Raw genomic sequence first — 22623 nt, 5'->3', positions numbered from 1 at the left:
TATGTAGAAAGGAGGTGAGGGGGGCTGTATATGTGTAGATTACGTTGTATAGTATGATTTGAACGTCTTGCATGTGTTATGACTTTGGGTTGTTTACTGGTACTATGACGATGTATGCGGTTCACGTTTTGTTTGGGTCGCGTTGATGATTATAAGGTTGATGGTGGCGGTCATACTGCGCGATGCACGAAGTGCGTTCTTGGGAATGAGATGTCATTAAAATACTACGAAAGACTACCGATACACGCTGTTGAAAGAAAGAGATCGTTGCTGGTAGTGAAGACCGTGATTGCAGCACCCAAAGCCAGATAACGCCTGACGAAAGCAGACTTCATTCCTCCATGGCAAGCAACTCCTCCCAAGCTTCGGTTGGTCCGGCGTCCATATCATTGTAGAACTGATCGAAGTGCGCTTCGTGGTCAGGGTGCAAAGTGGTGTTTTGCGAGTCGTTGATGTGTAGGATTGTTGGTACGGTTGTTGGTGCTTTGACGTCGTAGTCGATGGCGCCGTGGGAGAGGAGGAGGTCGACGATCTCGTGGTGCCTGTAATCTTTCGCATATGTCAACGCTGTCCAATAGCGTCCTACTCTTACGTTTAAGTCGACGTCTTTGTGCTGGAGAAGTAGCTTCACTGCTTCCAATTTGCCGTGACGAGCGGCTACCGCTAGAGGACTCCCGTTATATACCCCGCATTTGTTCACGTCAATATCTGAGTAAGTTAACATAATTTCAATCGCCTCGCAATCACCCTTTTCAGCAGCGACATGGAGAATAGTCTTTTGCGTTCCGGGTAGCATTTTGTTCGGGCCTCCAAAGTCTGGACGTCTGAGAAGCCTGTGAAGTAAACCTTCTTTGGTGATCGAAAGACTTGTTGGCGAAACATCAAATGATACGCCACAACCGTCTTTCATTGACTCCGAGTGTTTGAGAAGCAAGGAAGCCGTTTCCCAGTGTCCATTGGAGGCGGCATAGTGTAGAGGTGTCGCCGCGTTCTTGTCTTGACAACTGGTATCAACACTTGGATGGCGAATCAACTGCGCTATGACCATTGTATGTCCGTTTGATGATGCATAGTGCAGAGGTGTCGCTTGGCGATTGTCTCGGCAATTAGCATCAACACTAGGATGATGAAGAAGCTGCTCTAAAATGGCCGCATGCCCATTGATGGCAGCCAGATGCAGTGCTTGCCTGCCGCGGGAGGTTTTCAAGGTCTTGTCGACGCGGCTGGAAGCGAGAAAGACTTGCATGACTTTTTCCCGCCCCAATATCGCTGCTAAGTGTATTGAGGCATAGCTATTTCCTTGCCGATAGTTGCAGTCGATACTAGGGTCATCAAGTAACTTCGCCACAAGTGCGTCGTGTCCTGTATGTATCGCAAATCTGAGCTTTTTCGGGGCAGATTGGTCTGTAAAATCGCATCCCAAACGGGCGAGATATGCATCGATGATGCCAATATTGCCCGATTGCACAAAGTAGTGCCTCAGTTGCAGTTCGGAACCTCGAATTTCTTCTTGTGTCAGAGACCCCAGCAAAAGCTCAAACGTCTCTTTGCTATCACTTAAAATAGCCTCGTGAATTGGCAATCGATTACTGCCATTCCTCACATCTACTCTTGCTCCAACGTCAAGCAGATACTTGACTACCTCTATCTGGCCGGCTCTGGCAGCGCAATGCAGGACGGTGGATCCGTCATCGGCCTTCGTATCAACTGTCAGGCCTGCATCCAGGAAGACTCTCAGCCGGTTCAAGTCGCCCAAAGTGGCTACTTGCATGAAGTTTGACGCACTATATAGCGGTGTAGTATTGAGGAGTTCGGAGTGCTGCAGTGAAGACTGTTTGCCGTTGCTCATCTTGACGTGCCTGCTTAGGAGCGTGGTACCGTGTTTGTTTCTTTGATGCCTTTTGAGGTTGTCTTTGCGATCCGATGTGAATGAACAGCGCTCGACATGGCAACGATACTGTTCGTTACCCGTGCGGTGTTGAGATTTAATGTGACGGCTAAGGTCTACACGAAGTGCGAAGCCTTTTTTACAAGTTTCGCAGATGAAAGGCTTGGTGTGTGTTTTCTCATGCTTACTCCCGTGCGTTAGCAGTGGCTAAGTGGACCAGCACACTGACTTACTTCAGCTTTCCCAGTGTATCTGTCTTCTTGGAGCAGATAGGACACACAAATTTATCGAAGGTCATTTTGATGTTTGCGGCATGCCAGCACTGGGCCATTGATTTATGTCTTCATCCACCTAGTTAGATTTGACGCCCCTGGGCGCGCAGCCAGTTTCCTGTCTGACATTCCAGATGAGGTTAGCAGCTTAGGCGCATTAGGTGCCCTCTGAGGGCGCGTAGGCCACATGTCATTGGTTTCGTAGCCGGTCTCATGTAGCCTCTTAATCTACCGCTTCCCCCAACCTCGCAATCATCGAATGCACATCCCCAACGTGAACTCATTCCGTCCTATCTCAATACCCTGAACTCACTCGCCGACACCGTACCGACTTCCTCCATACAATCTACCAAAGCTACAATCTCGAAACGATTAGCCACCGCATTATCACGATGTCGCAGCACTTTTCTGGACCGGTCCCCGAACGCGACTGCAACGATTCTCCAGCGTTTGTGGCAGACCACAATGAAGACGGCCAGAAGTCTGAGTAGGTCACTTTTTTTTTTTAATATCATGCAGGTATGCCTCCCACAAGTTGGGACTCGTGCGAGCAACACAAACGCACCCATACACTGTGCCCTCCCATCAGCCAATCGTCGATCACGACCACGCCCTCCTTTCTCAACAAGTCGCACAGACCAATGGGTACTTTCCATATACGCATGCAGGATACGATGCTGTCCCGCAGTACCCCTGTCCGATCAACCACTGGAACGATGTCGCCTTGGACGCCTACCACTCTGGAGGTTTCAACCCTAACGCTGCCTTTTACGGTACCCCATCAAACTTTCCGTATGATAACCCTGGAATGCAATCAGCCATCCCGATGACCCCCGTGATACCTGTCTGGGACTTCAACGGCGATCAGGACTGCGATCAGTCAAGCACTTTCATCACGCCTGGCGCTCAGCTGGACTTAGCGTCCTATCCAGCAATGGCCTCAGCCCCGCCAGCCCCGGTCCTTGCTCCTGCTCCTGATGCAGCAGACCGCATCCACTGTCCACATGGATGCCTAGCAACTTTCGGTCGCGGCGGAGAGTATCGTCGCCACATGATGATTCATGAGCGTCCCAGGTACAGATGCCCCATGGTCGATTGCCCCAAGACGTTTTCTCGCGCAGACAAGCTTCGCGACCATGCCAAGAAGGGCCACGGAGGTCGCAACCCTTTGAACCTCTAGTTGGTCTATGCTCTGAAACCCGGCCTCACGAATGCTTTCTCGAGTAACGCATGTCGGTCTTTACACTCTTGTCGCTGCTTAATTGGTACACTCGTTACTGCGTGCTTTTGTTGCTCCTTTTGCTTTCTAGTTACGTCGCTCCTTGATAGTAGTAGTTAGTAAAATCCCAGTCTCTCCTTAACTTTGCCATCTCCACCGTGACAACTTTCCCAACCTCAACGCTCAACAGAGCCTCACTTGGCCCCCAAAGTGCCCAGAGTCCGGTCAGCCGTGGCGTTGACACGTCAATACATAGGTAAGCCACATCTATTGAAGGGCACACTCGTCCAATCGCGAACAGAAAGGCTGCAGGTGCCATGGTCCTCCATGCGCAGTCTATCACGCGTGTTGTTGTGCGTCGAAGGGCATGCGCGTCCAATGACAGAGTGACGCGAAGTGGGGTCGATGCTGAGCTGGCGGGGCGAGGGGCACAGTGGCGTTGCTAGTGCGGGTTGGAAGGGCATACGGCTGTCGGGTTGCATGTCTCTTCAGATTCGCGGGAAGAATGCGCGTTGGACGCGCTTTGGAGCATCAATTAGACGTGTGGAAGAAGAAAGCAGGGTGAGCGCTGGCTTCCTCGAAAGGGTCAAGGAACGTGCGTAGCCTAGCTACCTAGGTAGCGCTACTCTGGTGTGATATATCCATTCCTTCCGACAACGTTCCCTTGCCAGACGTAACCATGTTCCCAGCGACTAGAAGACAATGTCGCGATTTTCGAGCTTCTCAGCGAAAGCTATGAGGCCCGAGCTACAGTTCAGCCTTGGAATCTACCAAGTTCTCTCCTAGGATAGTCTAAATTTGTTTCCTTTGCAATCCCAGGCACGTCTGGTGCAATGTTGGAGATAGCGTAGTCTACCTAAATCTCCTTCCAAGTCGATCTTGCTGCAGTTCTGTCCCTCGTAAGTTACTTGGAGTCGGAAAGCTCGGAACGGCATCGAGTCTGGTCTCGATTACGACGGGGAAACCGGGACATCCTAACGCGTCTGAGCACCCCATCCATGTAGTGCGGGGACGTGATATCTTTCCCACCAGAACGAACGCTACAGTGGTTCCACAGCTGCTTAACAAAGTGCGCAGGCGGTACCCTGCCTTTGTGGAAGTTCGCGAATACTAGAGCCATGATACATATATTGAGATCGTACTGAGGGCTATCCAGAAGGCCAGAGACGTGACGCCAGCAAAGGCGACATGCGTGACCAAAGATTGCTAAGCGATCCGCTACAACGAGGTTCTCGCACTCTTGTATGGTATGATAAATAAGATGGGTGTATGTACTCCAGCCCGGGTAAGGGAAGCCATACACACCGAATTTGTGTTCGACAGACGTCTTCTGTTGCATGGACCACGGCTTATGACACCCTGGATTATTTGCTTGCTGTGTATCGTTCATCTTAACTTTCAGAAGGGCGAGGCGGATCTGGATCTGGCGAAGATCCAGACATAAGTCTGTCCCTATAAGATGGTGTTGCACTGCATCTGAAGTCTCCTGAGATTCATCCATGGGGACTAGAAAGTCCAACCGCGTAGCGCAAAGCTTTTCCTGAAAGGCCCACGTCCGTGTGAACCACTTATCGTTTCCAATGGCATCAAGTAGCTCGTACGAGTCCCTAAGGTATGGTTGGAAGTTACTGGTATACCTGTAGTCCCATTCAGCCTCGTATCCCTTTTCCCAGTGTGCATACTTGATTCGATGATCCCAAAGATACGTGATCAATGACTCAGCAAGGGACATATCAGTAATCGTATACGACAGTGGAGCAACCGTCCACATGCTTCTTTCGTAAACATGGTGCATGATCTTCAAGTGTTCTTGAATATCCATAGGATCTGCCTGATCAATGCATTCCTGGTCGATCCAAAGGTATGGACATTCACGAGATCGTGCGAACAGCATAGCGCGATGGAAGACCCGTTCGGGACAGCTGATGGGCGTTGGTTCGCTTGTTCCCGGTCGACCCGTTATGTGATAGCGCGGAAGTGCCGATGAATCGAGCGAGCTTTGCGTTTGCTTCCAGCAGTATGATACCGTCACATACTTCAGGCCATCCTGGTATTCTTCCGGATTCGTGAGCCGATAGTCATTGTAATTGTCGTCTACAAGCCACTGGTCGGTTGATACAGGTGTAATAAGGCGAATTTGGATTGGCTCATCGATTGAAACTTCGTAAAGGGCTATGTCGTTGATCTTTTGGAGTGCCTCGTGAAGAGCCTCTGGGGTGGGGTATAGCTCATGGAATGGTGTTGCCCTGTGTAGCTCCATGATCGCAACTGCGTCGAGAATTTTGGAAAGATTTTGATTGTGTACAAGTATTCCTTTAGGCAGCGACACCAGGAAAGAAGTGCTCGAGAACTGTGCCACACTGCTCACGTGCAAAGTGGGGTCAACCCACAACAAACGATACCAAACAGGGAAACCTCCCACCTCCATCACCCAGGCGCACCCAAGAAATGCTTTACGATGGAATAATGATGCAGAGCAGGGCAACAAAACGCGGTTAGATCATAGAATGTAAATATCTTCATTACTTAATACCACGAAACCAACGAAACCAGCTAAACCAAAGCCGCAAACGAATGCATACCCAAATCTAACAAAACGCCCATTGCAGATGCCAAAAAGACCCAACCAAACCCCACCACCCCATCTACCGAGCGTATATCATCGGATAGCATTAATCTCGTGTATCAAGGTATTCGCGAAAGACCCCCTTTTGAACGCCATAACAAACAGATGCATACTCCACGTTTCGCATGCGCATTTCACATCATCATCAGTACAATGATCGTCGCTTCAGCTTATTCCTGCGGTATGTTAGTAAGGTATCATTTGCGTTGTGAAGAGAAGAACTTACGTAGCACCCCAACTCAACCGACTCTTCGATTTCGCCGCCGCCTCAGGACCCATCGCCGACCTCGGCCTCTCCTTCTCCTGTTCCTTCTCCTTCGCCTCCTCCTTCACTTCCTCTCTCTGCGCCGCACCAGCTTCCGGACCCGTCGCATTCGCAGTAACAGCGTAGTAACGAGGTGTAGTCGGTGTGTTGCGTCGCGGGTTCGGAGGACGCACGTTCGTTGGAAGAGGCGACGTCAACGGTGTATCGGCAGCTTGGGAGCCGACGGGCTTGGATGGAATGGCTGATGCGGCAGTGGAGGGACGGATGGACATGTTCTTGTCTTTGGGTGCGAGGACGCGACGCAGTTTGGATTCTTCGCGCTTGGGAAGGGCTTCTGGAGCTGGTGTTGTGGTGTCGGCGGATGGCTGCTCGGGCTCTTGGGTCTTGCGGACGATCTTCTGCATCATGACTTTCAGGCCGAGACTCCTCCTGCGGTTGGTCTTGAGCTCTCTCAGTTCGGCGGGTGGGACGTCGTGCGACATCAGGCTCCAGCGATTGGGTGTCTCCTTAGGCGAGCTCTTGCTGCGGAGGTGGCGTTGAGGGGTCTCCTGGATGCTGCCTTCACGTTCCGGGACTACGGGCATAGGTGGGATCGGTATCGTTTCCACGGGTGGTGCCTCGTCTGATATCTTCGTCAGCGGTGGACTCGGTTCGTGGATGAGTGTCGCACCACTTGAGCGAGCCGAGAAACGGTCAGGTCGGTCCATAGAAATGACACGCTGTCGGGTGCGCTGGGAGCCGAGGCGCTCGTGATCGAGCATGAGCTGGTACTTGGTGGCTTTGAGTTCGTCGATGGATTGCTGCAAGCGTTCAATCTCGTCTTGGTCCTGTGTGTGGAAGGTGGCAGCGGCGTCAAGTTCACCTTGGATGTCCTTGACGTAGTGATCCTTCTCCGCAATGGTGTTCCTCAGCAACTCCATCTCTTCGTCCTTGCTGGCAAGTGCTTCCCGTAGCTCGGACACCTGACCCTCCATGCGCTGGAAATGAACACGATGCACTACGCTAGGGCGCGCGGTCTCCATGTCCTCGTTGACTTCCATCTCTTGGTTGAGCTGCACCTTGATAGCCTCAGCCTCTTGAAGCGCAGTAAACAAGCGGGCATTAGCCTCGACCAGTCGCTTCTCTAGAGCGGCCACCTCGGCGTATAGGCGAAGGTTGTCTTGTTGGGTTGTGTTGAACATAGCCTCGAGCTCTTCCTTGTCGTGCTCATCCTCGTCAATCGTCGGCAATCGTCCGACGGAGTTTGCTCGACTTCTGGGCTGTGGCTCAAGTTCCGCCAGCTTAACGGCGGACTCCTCCAACTGCTCTCGAGTCTGAGTGTGTTTTTCCCGCTCTTCCTTGAGGGCCTTTTGGATCTTCTTGGCAACATCCCATGATCTTTGCAGCTCGGCTTGCTGATTGACAACCTCCTCCTTGGTCTGGGCACTGGCAGCGAGTTGTTCTCGCAGCTTTGCAATAATCACATCCTTGTCTTCCTCAACCTCCGGAGAACTTCTGCCCTTCTTGATCCGTAGCATTCGGACTTCAAGGGCATGGTCCCCATCGTCCCCGTCTTCCGAGAACCGCGGGCTCGACTGTCGTTCCATAGAGATCAATCGCTCCCTCATTAGCTTCAGCTGCGCATCCTTGACTTCCAATATCGTCTTGTGTTGCCTGGCCATCTCTTCAAGCTGGCTATCGCGGTCCTGTATGCTTTTGTCTTTCTGCTCGTTGCCCTTTCGAAGTGCAAACAGCTCGATGTCTTTCCGGTATACAATCGCCTGATGGTCCCGGCCCAAGTTTTGTTTGATGGCTTTCAGCTGATCACGGAGACCAGAGTATTCCGCAAAGGTGTCATTGAGCGCTTCGCGTGCATTTTGAAGTTCCTCCTTCGTGATTCGAAGTTGGACTTCACGGGCCTTGTGTGCTGTTTTAGATTCAGTGAGCGAGCGTTGCAGTCGCACGATCTCGCTATCTTTAGGGTCAACGGCGCTCGTTTTTGTGTCGGATGCCCCTGATTGAGAAGTCGAGATTGGCTCAATGGGCTCGAAATCCTCATCCTCGACGGCGGATGTCTTGGGAATGGGCACGGTAGCCGCATTGGTCAGATCACAAGGCGTTTGGGCCCGGGGGGTTTCGGATGACGAGGGCGAGCGGGGTTGAAGATCTGATTCGCTATCAGCATCGGTAGCGCCCGCCGCTAACACTCGCTGAAACACGTCAAACGCGACCATGACGAAAACAAGTATCAATAAATCGCCTGCTTCGAGTTTGTGGTTCGCGCAGCTGGCGAGTGCGACGAGGTGCAATGCGTTTGCAATTGACGTCTGATGTCTGTTCGCCCAAGTGTCGGGCCGTTGGCGCGCAACTAGGAGAAAAGTGCCCGGTAAGGCTGTGACGATGACCGTGGAAAGGGGCGAGTCAAAAGCAAAGTCCAATACCCTGCGCCGCGTGTCGATCAGGTTGTGCAATCCCGACGTAAGTCCGAAGACTTCAGTGTCGCGCGTCCTGCTGAGAAGACGGTAGACGCCACCTACGACTGGAGTGTCGCCTGTAGCGGGATTAGTAAACCAACGATGTGTGCAGGGCGTCCATGCGAAGACGAGCCGCTTTACATACCTGATCTGGATCCTGGCCCTGCGAGCTCAGATGGGTGACTGGCGGTACAGACAGCTGGAGTAGCTATCGAACCAAGAGTAGTCGTCAACGTCGATGACAAAGTCGATGGCTCTATAGATGATGATATAGTCTCTCCCGCAGCTAAAAGAAACCTTCGGGTCAAAGCAGGGGTAAATCCTGCGTCGGTAGGTAGCGGATAACGTTGTGAAGTGTCTTGGGCTCCGTCAAACGCTCTCAGCATTCTGGTACGAGCCAAGCTGTCGAACGGTTCGTGGTGAGACGTGGAATCGAGAGGCTGGAATTAGGCGAGTCGAAGAGTGAAGCGAGGGGTGGTGGCCTTGGGCGTCGTGATAATAGAGTTCATTAAGTTGACGTCAAGATGCTATACGTTGGGTGTACAAGATGCAATGGCCGTGAACATGATACCGCCAAACTCCAAAAAGAACAGTAACAAATGGATCGTGAACAAGTTGGGGCATTGATGAGATAAAGGGGAAGCTCGCATAAATGAGCAATTGAAGTGAGGGGTTGCATGTGAGCTGTGACGCCGTGCTCGACTGCTTGCGTGATGGATATCGCAGCAAAAGTAACGGAGACATGCAGGGATCCCCGCAACTAAAGCCCGCTGCCCTAGATTTCGAACTGCTTGAAGCCCTCGACCAAGCCATCGCTAATCTTGGAGGGAATTGCCCACACAGGCAGATAGTGCTGCACCTCGTCGAAAGCAGGGATGTCGCCTGTGTTGGCGTCCGACCACATGCACACGACCCTTCCAGAAAGTTTCGATTGTTCTTTGGCGTTCCAATTCACGCTAACGTTCCAGGGCTGCCCAAATTCGCGATGCCACAGTCGCACTTCCCGGGCGCCGTCCCCACCGACGGGTTTGAAGCGAGGATCTGAAACGGCGCCGTCGACGCTCAACGCTGTGATGGGCGAGTCGAAAAGCACGCGACATGCTCGGGTGTTATGCCCAACAACGCGTATCGTCGCCTTGTTTGAGTGATTGCCCTTATGGATCGAGTAATTGAGCCAGCTGGCAATGTACGTGTTGTTGTCAAATGGCGCGACTTGCGCTGTCTTTGGGACGACTTTAGCGTCAAGACCCTGCCACTGGCACTGCTTTAGTTCCTTACGCGTCGCAACCTCGGGCGTCGTGCAATCAAGCTGCTGGCCTTGCGCACTGGGTAACTCGCCAACAATGCGTTGCACATAGCCGTCCAAGCCGGTCAGGGACACGACGTTGTGACCAGTCTCGCAATTAACCCGCTGGACGAAGTACACCTTTAAGCGATGATCCCTGCTGAAAGGGAACGCAACAAGGTTGTAGATGACGGTTGCGACGCATATCAGGAATAAAAAGGTGGGGATGTGATATGTGAAGCGGTGAATAAACGGGCCGGTGGGCGCGAGCAACAACACAGTAAGCGCTGCGAAGGCGAGGTAAATAAACAGAGGCGAGTTACCATCGGATGGCGTCTGGTATAGGGCCGACGTGAGGAGTAGAGCGACCTGTCCGACAAGGATGATCACGATTGGCGCTAAGAGTAGCAGTTGAACGACCCAGATCCAGCTCGGTAATTTGCCGCTCCACTCTTGTTCTCCAGGATACACGTTGCCGAGATCTATTCGCCGGGGCCCTTGAGCATGATCCTCGCCGCTCTCGCTGATGGAGTCTCGCCTGTTGCCGCCGTATCTTGCGAATCCACGTCGATCGCCGCGTAAAAGTGAGGTGGTCTCGGTGGCGTCATCGTCTCCCACGGGGCGATCATCGGACCGTGCAGCGGTGGTGCTGCCTGTAAGGGGCCTGCTTGCGGACTCTGAGTTGCGCCGGGATTCGTCCTCTTGCTCGAAATGACGGGCATACGCAGATTTGGTTGGAGCGAGGAAGAGTTCGAGGTAGGAGAGGAGGATTGCCGCGAACACAGCTGCGAAGTAGAACATCGCAGAATAACCAGCGGCAACCTGATAGTCGTTCACGAAGACCGTGATGATTGTCAGAAGCACGAAGGAGCCGATGAAAAGCCAGATCAAAGCGTACATGCGCTGGAGTGCGGATGGTCGCATAGCATCGGCCCCTCGCGCAAGGAACCAAGCGATGAATACCCAGGCTGAGAGCATCATGCTGTTGATATTGTTAGTTGTGAACAGAGTAGCAGCATGAGCGACTCACCTCCAGACGGCGAATGGGCTGCTGTAAACAATGAAGGGATTGAACCGGACTATGAGATAAGCCAATGCGACCACAACAGCACTTGCTGTGACAAAGATGATGGGGAAGCGGAAGAAGCCGCGCCAGCCGTATAAAGGTACCGGATTGTCATCGTCAGACGAATGGATGTAGGCTTTGCGCGCCAACAGGTAGTTCTTGTCAGCCTTGGAGAGTCCAAACGTCAGACCGATCAATGTAAGAGGTGCCACAACCAGCAAAGTGACGCACAAAGCGAAAAGGGTATGTAGCTTAAAAACGACGAACACCTTGCCGAAGAGGTCAAACCATACGCCGTCGCTGCCAGTTCCGGCATTGACTCTACCATTATCGAGGCTTTCTGAGCCACTGAATTCGTCACTGGTGATGGAAGCCAATCCGGATGTTGAGGCCAGAGCTGCTGAAAGCATGTGCCAGAGCGAGTTCATCGAAGTTTCACGTGTGGAGTCTTCCACTGTGTGGTATCTGGCCCTTGGCTCCATGAAAGCAATATCAAGGCCCCGTAGCCCAAGTTCGCCGTGGAAGACTTTGTAATCAGTTTCGCTTCGAATATAACCCTTTTTGAAGCCATCTCCGCTTACGACTGTTCCGAAAGGATATTTAGACTTTTTGTAGTAGCGGGTGACTTCAGTATCGGTGCTCCTGAACAAGGTAGCTCTGCCGCCAGCTCCAGCTCCCTCGAGGTTTACGAACGTATGGGCGACCTGAGAAATCGGGTTCCGCATGAAAGCTTTGGCGCCGTTGAGATAATCCTCTTCGCCGTTGTTAAGCAGCAGTACCACGGTTCTTTTGGGCCAGTTCTTGGGTTCTGTGAAGTATGATAGAAGTTGCAGTATCGTCACAACACCCACGCCATCGTCAGTTGCACCATACCCACTGCTCACTGAGTCGTAATGAGCGTTCACAAGTACGCCGCCGTTGTCCGGACTGCGCTCAGTCCCATTGAAGGGTTCGTCATCATCAGAACCGCGGATTGCAACAATGATATTAGTGCCTTCAAAATAGATGGATGTGCTGCCAGATGAAAATGTGGCGTTTGCGGTCAGGTCATCGAAGAGCTCGACTTGGCCCTTTTCCAGGTCTTTTGAAGTAACGATGGCCTTGATGCGCGCAAGCAGATATTTGCGCACATCGTCGTTCGCGTGGCTGTTGTACGGGTGGAACCGGCGGGTAATGTGCTGAAGGTCACCCCAAGCTTCAGTGAGGTTGACGCCGGTTGGCGGATTGGATGGATAATTCGGCACCGTCAGGTGGGTAACGAGCAGGGCAGCAAAGAGGCCCACGTAGACGATGGTAGTAAAGAAGATGACTGGCCCAGGCGTGAAGGAGAATGGGTTGAGGCGGGCCATGACAGCTCTCGTGGCGCCACGTAGCTTTCAAAAGCTTTCAGTGGGAAGAGATGACGCAAGATGCAGTAGAGTCGGTGGTTGTAGCTATGCTTGGTGATGGCGGGCGGGGCGTCTCGTGCATTGCATGTGATGTGCATATGTCATGGGCCATAGCTCCCAAGCTTAGCCGCATGCGTGTCTAGTCGCGTCAAGAACCATCAAGCCTCTGTCATCATTCACAATCACGACGGAGCCGAATTGTATCAGCATCGCGTCCACACGCTCTCAATGCACATTGGAATCTGCGTGCGCTACCGACTGTAATCTTGCTAATCATGGGCCTCGAGGCGCGCTTGCCACCAATCCAGCCGGATGTGGACGCGTCAGACAATGAGGCATCAAACCCAGTAGAAGATGTCGTGGAACTGCCAGTACTCACAACTTCACCGACAGCCTATTCGGGATGCTGTTTAGCTCTCAGCGAAACCCTCATTGCCTACCTCGCATCGCTCCTTCCTCATCCTCCCGCGCTTGCTCTATCCGTCGGAAGCGGCTTCGGTCTCCTCGAAAGCTATCTCATCACCACACCCTACGCGTACGACGTTATAGGGGTCGAAGTAGAACCAAGCTCGAACAAGTTCTTGCCTTCCTCAAACCATCGCATCGTTCACGGCACGCGTTTTCTTGAGCCGCTCGCAGCGGAGGCTACGACATGGCTTTTCGTATACCCGCGACGCGTTGGGCTAGTACGCGAATACCTTGCACAGTATGGCCAGGACAGCGTGGACAGAGTGATATGGGCAGGCCCCAAATCGGATTGGGATGACTACAAGGCATGCTTTGCCGGATGGACTGTGGAAGAGCAGAGCGCCGAGCAGATCGGTGGAAGGGCATGGGAACTGATCGCCGTCGCACACAGGCCCACGTCATGAGGCAATATGTCTGTGATCGCGGGCGTATCCCTTCTCGACGCTGGCTTCACGTGTTTCCCCTGATCTCATCGTCTCCGACCATGCGCAGGCTTCATGGCTAGTGAGCGCATGATAATTTCTGCCAGTGACGAAGGCCTTATTCTGGCTCGATACCCTGACACCGATGACTGGATCGCCATTTGGCGCGCCGAGCCACATCTGAGTGAAAATTACGCTCATGTTGCAATGCTGCATTGGTCTCTTGAAGTGCACGCTCTTGGTTTCATTGTCTTGTCTCTCACAACAACGCCGAAGTTTTCTCTTTCGGCGGACAAAGGCAATGTGAACTTCACATTGATGCTAGGGTGGCGGCCTTTCACTCGAAATTCTGTTTGTCTTGTCCGACCTGGAGAGGACGCTTTGTCTCATCAGCTACATGTCTGCCGGCTTCTCAGGTTTGAGACACTCCATACATCGCCCATTTCAACAAGGCACGCCCTCATGATATTGCACCATATGTGTTCACATCCTCGAGATTACGATACAAACATCTTCTAGACGCACCAGCATAATCGCCTACCATGGACGCCCTTCCTGGCGCTGTAATACAAGCCTTTGCGCACCTGTGGGGCCAGCATCCTGAAGTAGCAGCCGGTATCTACGCTGCAGGTGCTGTCGTTGCTGCTGTGCCGCATTACATACCAAATTTTGAGCAGGCCAAGGTTTGGTATCAGAAACCCATTCCTTCTACGATTCGCGTTACAAAACCCGCCCATACCACCGAAGACGCAGCCGACATCGTGGAATCGATAGTTACCAAAGTTCGCCGTCCTACCGTTATCACCGTCACAAATTCTGTCTCACCCGCTTGCAACACAGCCCTCACTGTCGAACAGCAAGCCAAGGGTGAAGTTTTGGACACTTCCTCGTCTTCCGAATCAATCCAGGACACCTCTGAATTTGCCACAGAAAGCTCTGCTCGTTCGACAGCGAGCAGCTCCTCGCAAATCTCCTGGAAACCTAGTACTCCGAGAGATACATTTCCGGAGGTATCTAGCAAGAGTCCAGAGCGTTCACTAGCAAAGACTACGAGTACTTCTACTGAGAAGAGCAATCCTGTTCATGAGGTACCGTCAGTATTGGTCACAAATTCTTCCAATGTTACAAACACAGGCTTTAAAGCCCGGATGAGTAGGCTTCTACACGGCTCGCAATCCTCCGCGGCATCGAAAGAATCGACCATCAGCGATACACCCAGAGACGTCACATCGACCGGGTCCCCCACCGTTGGCAAGGTGCCTTCCTGGACCACGTCTCCAGTTGTGGTTGAACAATTACCGGTTACCTCACAGTCGTTCAATGAGATCATAGACTATTCGTTTGAAACCATTACCATTCCGCAGAGAACGAAGACAGTTTCCAGTGCTCCCCTATCTAGCACTGCAAGCATTGACACTGGTCTCAAAGAACATAAGTCAGTCTTTACACATTATAGGCAACATGCGGCTAGCAAAAGCACCCGGAGCACTATCTCTAAGACAACAAAGCATAAGCCAGCCTTTACACATTACAGACAAAAGGCGGCTAGGAAATCATTCCAAGACTCGTCGTCATGTAAGACACTTCCCAGTGCACCTGTGTCCAGCACCAAGGACAGCGCCGTTACGCCGAGAGAACGCAAGCCAGCCTTTACACCTTATAGACAAAAGCCGGCTAGCAAACCACTTCGAGATTCGCCGTCATTCGCCAAATCCCAACTCTCACGCTGGACTGACTTTGGACGAGCGATTCATGAGAATTACGTCGCACAGCAAGCAGATCAAAAGCCGACCAAGCCGTCCTACTACAATAGCCCTATCACTGTGGCGGATATCATGGTGGGATATGTGCCATCCATTCTGTTCGCCGTATGCGACCATCTGTATAAGGATGACCCGGACATTCAGGAAATGGTGGCATTTATGGTGCGCAATGCGTATATGTTTGTCGTTGGATATCTCGCCTACGCGGAATTCCGCTTGCCAACATTGCCATACTCCAAACCTGTAGCATACGCACGCAGCATCGGATCCGTATCCTACAACGTGTGGCAGAAAGCAGTAGCTAACTTCCTGGGAAAGCAGCAAGCCGATCACTTCATCATAGACCGGGCGTTGTACGCCACCCTCATCGGTATCGCGATTTATTTCCTCCTTTTCGCCGGACGAAGGACCCCCGAAGTTGTTCACCGCGAAGAAGATGACAGCGAGTTAAGCGGGGATGAAGACATGTCTGAGACCCAGGATCTGTCATCCAGCGTGCCTGCTGTCATGCCGCACCAGAAAGAGACATTAATTCGTTGTTGCATCGGCTTCACTGTTGCGATGACTGTCATCTGGCTTAGTGTCTACGTCCAGGACTTGGCTGTTATCTTGGCCAGTGTGCCAGCGGTACATGTCCTTTCCATCTATGATGAAGAGGCGCGCAACACCATCTTCACCATATTGGACCTTGTGGTTTGCGGCTCATACCGATCCATCATCGCCGCGCGAACCTGGATACGATACTACGCTGCGGTTGCAGTAGTAGTATACGTCCTCATCCATATAGACCAGCCATCGTTTTGCGCTGATAGACTTATCAGAGGCGGCGTTGCCCCACCCTTCAGTCATTTTGCTGTCGTGCTCAAGCTTGTGGGCCTCTCCTATATCGACTCCCTCGTGCACGGCATCGTCGAAGTCTCTCAGATCTGCATAGCGAAACTTCGGGTTGTAAAAGCTTGGGCTCAGTACAAGTTCATGCTCATCGTCAGAGGTCGCGCTGTTTTCCCGTGGTACCCACAGACTGTCGGCGGGCTTCTTCTTTGGGTGCTCGCGACAATCTCGCTCGGCCCCCGGACAGTATATGGGTTGCTACCAGTATGGGCTGGCCCAGTCGTGATGATGTTCGCGCTCTGGGCATTGACTTATGCATTCATACCATTGTTCCAGTCTCTTTTCACGGCGATCTGGCAGACCATACAGCCTTGGACTGAGAGGACGTCGGCTGCTCACACAGTTAAGGAGTTTACTGCTAGCAGTGCGTCTATCCCAGCCCCAGTTAAGGGGTCGACTTCATGGACTGCTGTAACCACGACAGCTTTACGGAATTGGGTCACGCCTTCTCCCAAACTCACTCCAACTTCGCGGGAACGCACAACGAGCTCTTATGTGTACACTGCTACCTCGACGGAGAGGGCTACGAGCTCTCGTATACCCACTACCCTCTCGCCGGCATGGGCTACCAAGTCCATTAGGGATGCTACCTCCAGTCTCATCACAAACACCCAGAAAACGACTTCTTCAGCAATCGAAAAGCTCTCGAAGAACCTGAGCTTGTTGTACAGGGCACAAATCAAGTCGGTCGTATCTTCCGTGGGTACACGCTGCCTCAGCAACTGGTGCCAAGGCCTAGCTTACCATTGGGTATGGCGTGCGACAATCATCATCGCAGTCACCAGTGTATGTACCGTAGGCTGGATCATGGCCGCTCAAGTATATCCCGCACATAAGCTCCGGTCGTCGTTTACATTCGCAGCCAGTTTCATGATAATGTATGTTCTAGGCACGAACGGGGTCCTTGCTTGCACTCAAGACTACGGCATTATCTTTGCGACTGTTCTTCTCATACTTCTACTTCTAGCCCACTGGCGGCCGGATCCGATCGTGGTCCGAGATTCCCCCAATGAACCGCTCCCTGACCTGCCGGATGAAGCTGTGGCTCCTGGCTCTGCGCCACCAAGCCCTCCCGCAGCACAAATTCCCGCCCCTACCAGTGGCGTCGCCGATCCAGAGCAAGTAGACCCACTAAGTGGAGAACATGATACTCTCAATCAGCCTTCAGACGCGCAGCCGCCGCAGGCACCTCTACCACCCAGCAACAGTCAAGCAGTTGATCTATTGGATGAGGACTTGTCAGGGCTTCCAGATGAGGTAGATGCGTTGCGCACTCAACAACAGGCTTCGCCTGTACAGACTCCCGTGGGAACGCCAACACGGGAGCAATCGACGGAGACTCCGGATCAGGCTCAGGCTCATACTGAGACGCCCACCGCAGATGCATGGACACAGACAACCGCATCTCTTCCTTGGCCACAGCGCTGGATGACTTGGCTTTTCGACAGTGAAGCGGCGCACACGGCAAGAGAGAAGGCTATTGAGGCAGCTAGGGCTGCTGCTGAGCAGGAGCACAAGGACTTCCTAGAGCAATCTGGCCTGGGGAGCGGTGCAGCACACGAGGAGCCACAATCGCCAAACGATGCCAGCGAAAGTCCAGCTGCTGATTCTTCGATGAAATTTCAGCCTACAGAGACTGGGCAACAGCACCGGGCTACTGTTGAAGCTGAGAAACCTGAGGAAACAGTCCCAGCTAGCCCGCCAAAGACGACAACTGAAGCCACTCCAAGCCCTACGGCTCAGGTACCAGCGATACCGGTAGTTGCTGGTAGATCAGCATCTGTGCGTACCCTCACGCCAGCTGCCGAGTTCAAACGTACTCCTCTGTTCGAGCCTACTCCTCAGACAACGACCACTCCCACGACCACAGCTGCTTCCCCTACCCCGTCAGCCACGACCACCCCCCCAACTGTCGCCGTTCCTGGGATACCAGCTATTTCTTCCAATTCTTTGTTCGTACCTACTCCCGTCATTACGCCCACTGATGTACCGAAGTCTGCCACAGACACTACTGAGCCGGAGTCATCACTTGACATCTCGTTTGATCTTCCCACCATCGTAGTCAACGCACCAGAAACTGAGACGCAAGGAGGATACACGCCCATGACATTTGTTCCAATTGAGATGACAGAACTCGCTACACCCGCCAAGCAGACGCCTCTCAAGGACCCTGCTTCGGAGCCTGTCAGTGCACCAGATCACCAAGCTCCAGCCGCTGGTTCAGCGCAAGATCAAGGAGAGGACGAGGGGCAAGACGATGAGCATGATGGTGTACAAGAAAGCGACGAAGAGGAAGACGAAGACGATGGCGAAGAAGAGTTCGATTTCGGTGGGAGTCCTACCACCGGCACATCAGCTCCGCTACAGCCAGCGAGTCCTATAGACGCCGAGATTGCTGCAGCACTTGAGAGGCAGCGCGAGGAGGTGCGAAGAGAGGCTGAGCAGAAGAAGGCCTCGACTCCTATGGAGGTTGCTTCAGGTGGAGCACCAGCGCCTGGTGACGGCGATGACGACGATAAGGGCAACGGTGATGGTAAAGATGACAATGAGTCAGGCAATACGTCCATACCTGCCGCCCCAAAGCATGCCACTCCTGAACCCGACAAGGAATCTTCTTCGCCAACAGATATGCCAATGGGAGGCATGGGCGATCACGCTCCAACAGCTACATCCACGACAAGTGTCAATGCAACTGTCCCCGACTTACTCTCGCAACCAGCTCCCAGCACGGCAAATAGTCGTTCTTGGGCCCCATTCAGCTCGCTTCCTTCCAGCAAGACTGAGCCGCCTATGTTCACAGAAGAGGAACTTAGGACGCAATTCGCTCTTCCCGCCATCTACAACCGGCCTGCCGCTCGACCCACAGACCCAAACCATCCAGACTCCGCAGAACAGTGGCGTAACAGACTGCTGGGAGGTCCTAGTATGTTGACCATCATGAGACGAGAGCGTGAGGCTGCGGCCCGAAGGGCTGGTGGTGATGGTGAAGATCCGCCGCCTGGCCCTGGTGGTCCCTCTGGTGGAGATGGCGGCGGTAGTCAAGGAGGTGGAGGCGGTAGTAATAATCTACCCGCTCCTTTCGATCCACCGAGCGGTAGCGGAGGCACGAACCCTCCATCGCCGTCGGGTTCAGCTGGCTCAGGACCCATGGAGGGGATCGACGAGTCTTCTTCGAGCGATGAGGGGCATCATGGTGAGAGCGATCCCCATAGTCATGACAACGATGACGGTCAGACTTTGAACAACCAAGCTGACACCAACGATCAGATGGATAACGGCAACGACGGTGATGAGGGCGATGGCGGCAACGATGGCGATTCATCCGCACAGCCTGGAGCTTCCAATCTCGCTGACGTTCCTATCACTACGCCCGCGGTCCTTGATACTACTATGATGGCCGACGACGATGGAGACGTGGATATGTCGGATCTGTTTACTGTCGATTCGGACGATATCAATACGGACAACATCGATATCGGCGATATAAATTTGGACAACATCAATCTGGATAACATCGACTTGTCTGACATCGATTTTGACAAGATCGCCAACTCTAGTTTCGACAATGAGCAAACGCAAACCACCACCACGGATGACATGAGGAGACAGCTGGTGCCTCTCGAGGGACCAGAACAACACAGCGGAATACCAACAAGTCTGTATCTGTCCCCTGAGGATGAGCAATACGGTGAAATGGCAGAGCAAAGCATATTTGCTGATATTGATGCGTATGAGGCGCAGAACGGACCTATCAAGACTTCACCTCCGGTGTCTGAACCTCAACAGTACCCGACAGACGGGGACAGTTTCGATGATGTTCTTGGAAACGCCGGCGATGAATATTCTTTACCGACCCAGCGGCCATCGGTCATTGTTCCTGAGCCTCCTAAGGATGCGTTAGATGCGTTTGACCCATTCTCATTCTCAAACGTGAACTGGGGTGCCGCATTTGGGGATGCTACGCAAGCTGAACAGGATGACGATGTGTCAGATCAAGAGCCGGCAGGAGATGAAGCTCCACCGCCACCGACCCACGGAGACGACTTTAATCTTGAGAACTACGGAGTTGCTGAAGACCATGATGAACTCATCGCAGGGCTTTCGAACGTCGATCTCAACGTTGATCAGACTGACAACGATGACAAAGCACAAATCCCGCGAAATCTGGGAACTCAACGAGTATGGGACAGTGACTTCAACAAAACTCCGAATACCGTTGAACATGAATACAAACACCCAGATGAGTTCACAACTATCAGACCGAGAACACGCTTAGTACAACTTCGGGAGGACCGCAAGATCGTAGAAAACCCCGAACATGCGGAATACCGATCAGCCGGCATGAAGTCGCTAGACGGACTGACCGGGCGACAAGGTCAAGTCTTCCGGGAAGTTCCCATGGACACGTACGAAATGCGAGGAGAAAGTCACGACGACTACAAAGATGCACAAGAGCTGATGGCATGGTTTGATCCATATGCTGAAGGCGCCGAACCTCGAGGTGATCTTTCTCCGGCTGGTTCTGACGACGGTAGCGCGTTGTCGGGCGAAATCGATGACGATGAATTGGATAAGCTTGCCAAGGAAGTGGAAAAGGATCAGTTGGAGGAACTGAACAAAGCATGTAAGAGAACAGCTCGAGACGTTTCTGATGACTCGGATTCAGAAGCACCGGAAGGAACTCAAGATGACCCAGCAACTCCCCAGAAAGAAAAGTCTGGTGCGCGAGCTAGTACTCCGAAGAAGGGCCGCTTTAGAGGTCCAGTGTCATTTGACACTGAGGAAGAAGCCCGTTTCGAGAAGAACGATGTGGAAAAGGTCTTGGACCTTCCGGTATTCCAAAAACTGAAGGGGGGCAACACCACATCGCCAACCCCATCGCCGACGCAACCATCTCCGGTCGCTAGTTCTGGTCTTCCACCTCGCCCGACTACACAAAGGACACTCAACACGCCGTCAATATTCAGCTCGAGTCCTACATCACCATCTTCGTATTACAGGCCGCCACCGCCTTCACATCTAGCAGGTGGTTTCGCACCGGGAGGTTACGCACGCTCGTATAACCCAGTCACTTTGCGTGAGATGAACGGCACGTCTCCTTATGCAGGTATACCGACTCTCGGCAATTTTAGTACACCACGCGGTCAAAGTGGTGATGCAACACCGCCTCCTCGGAGTCCAAGCTACCCAGCCATGAAGCTGCCCGACGCTGCACTATCGAACGCAAGAAGCTTGCTCAAACCGGCATCCGCCCGCCATCGTGCACAGCCTACAGCAGGTACGGCTACTACAAGCTTCCCAGTCACCTCGCCCGCGTACACGCCCATGCAGCCTTCGGCGGGCATGAAATCCAGTAATTTATCTATTACTCCATCAGCTTACGACCCGACACAGCCTGCGGCAGGATATACTCCGAAGTCAGCGTCAGACTTCCGGGCCCAGTTACTACCCTTGTCTGGATTGAGTGTACCACAGAAGCCATTGCCAGAGCTCAGTGCGACAACACATTCAGGTAGGCCCGCAGCGCAAGATGGAGATGCGGTTGGAGATAAGCCCTCGCAAGCTCCGGGAGGCGATGACAACAAAGAGAACGATAGCGATGTTGACAGCATTTACGGTCACGACTAGGAGAAGCCTCAGCAACCCAATCAGCAACAACAATCGGGCAATGCTGCGCAAACGAGTGACCCGGCTCCTGGAGCTCTCACTGCAGCTATGAACAACGAGCCTGTCGTCGACGATGAAGATGCCAATATGAGCGGTTGTAGCCCGCCTATGGATAAGGATAGGCCGTCGTGAAATTCCCATTGGGAGAGTGGGTGATCTGGCCATATCCGCGTCGTACCCGGTGACTAAGTGGATCCACTCGAGCGACCTGCACCTGTTCCAGTACCAAAATGTGTAGCATCGGCCAGATTTCCACTATCTCCGCCTCTATATCGTGGGGTTTCTGAACCGACTATTAATTAGGGCAATTAGCGATGGGGTCGAGCGGGTATACCACGAAGTCTAGTTCTAGGTGGGACTGCTGGTGGGGTCTCAGGGTCCAGACTAGAGAGGGTGTATGGTACGTGCCTATAAGACGCGCCAGCCAACACACGTTGATTCAGAGGCTGTGGAGTCTTCCCAAACGTTGTTCGATAATGTTGAGAATCAGAAAGGTGTTTCGGGCGACGAAGGGATAGGCAGTGAGAGCCATTAGGGAGGAGAGGTATGAGACCATTTAAACGTTTTAGATTTTTTTTTTATTTATTAGTAAACTAATAATCTTATAGTAGAAGCTAGTCTAAAAACAGTAAAGTCTATTACTAGTATATAAAAAAACGTATTTTAAAAAAGTTAAAATTTTACGTTTAAAGATATAGGCGTTAAATAGGCTAAAACTTAAGTTTTTAGTACTACTACTTCTAGTATAGTAGTTAAAGCTTTTAAAATTTAGAGTAGTAAGATAACTATTTTATAAATACTAATATTTATTTATAGTAAAAAAAATTATAATATAATTATATATTTTTAATAGCTTATAACTAACTAAGCTATAAATTATAAAGTAATAAAATACTAAAATCTTAGCTTATAAAATTATACTTCTACTATATATATACTCTCTATCTCTA

At 52.2% G+C, this 22623-nt stretch overlaps 4 protein-coding genes across 4 annotated transcripts; 1 reads left to right on the top strand and 3 right to left on the bottom strand.

Moving 5' to 3' along the window:
• Positions 1 to 331: 331 nt before the first annotated feature.
• Positions 332 to 692, bottom strand: J4E83_010666 (uncharacterized protein; the record flags this gene model as incomplete). The annotated part of the gene is made up of 2 exons (XM_049337547.1): positions 332 to 663; positions 686 to 692. 2 exons carry the CDS (start codon positions 690 to 692, stop codon positions 332 to 334), a joined length of 339 nt encoding a protein of 112 aa, XP_049183306.1.
• Positions 693 to 6150: 5458 nt separating this feature from the next.
• J4E83_010665 (uncharacterized protein) lies at positions 6151 to 8483 on the bottom strand (the record flags this gene model as incomplete). Its single annotated transcript, XM_049337546.1, has 2 exons — positions 6151 to 6181; positions 6232 to 8483. The coding sequence occupies 2 exons, from the start codon at positions 8481 to 8483 to the stop codon at positions 6151 to 6153; spliced, it is 2283 nt and encodes a 760-aa protein (XP_049183305.1).
• A 1015-nt stretch (positions 8484 to 9498) lies between these two features.
• On the bottom strand, positions 9499 to 12423 carry J4E83_010664 (uncharacterized protein; the record flags this gene model as incomplete). The annotated part of the gene is made up of 2 exons (XM_049337545.1): positions 9499 to 10990; positions 11039 to 12423. The coding sequence occupies 2 exons, from the start codon at positions 12421 to 12423 to the stop codon at positions 9499 to 9501; spliced, it is 2877 nt and encodes a 958-aa protein (XP_049183304.1).
• Positions 12424 to 13894: 1471 nt separating this feature from the next.
• On the top strand, positions 13895 to 21634 carry J4E83_010663 (uncharacterized protein; the record flags this gene model as incomplete). The annotated part of the gene is made up of 1 exon (XM_049337544.1): positions 13895 to 21634. The coding sequence occupies one exon, from the start codon at positions 13895 to 13897 to the stop codon at positions 21632 to 21634; it is 7740 nt and encodes a 2579-aa protein (XP_049183303.1).
• Between the last annotated feature and the right edge of the window lie 989 nt (positions 21635 to 22623).

The sequence above is a fragment of the Alternaria metachromatica genome (genome assembly GCF_023757995.1).
Source record: "Alternaria metachromatica strain BMP 0045 chromosome Unknown scaffold_49, whole genome shotgun sequence".
Lineage (NCBI taxonomy): Eukaryota > Fungi > Ascomycota > Dothideomycetes > Pleosporales > Pleosporaceae > Alternaria > Alternaria metachromatica.
The sequence above is the reverse complement of the archived record's forward strand: the minus strand, read 5'-3'. Positions and strand labels throughout refer to the sequence as shown.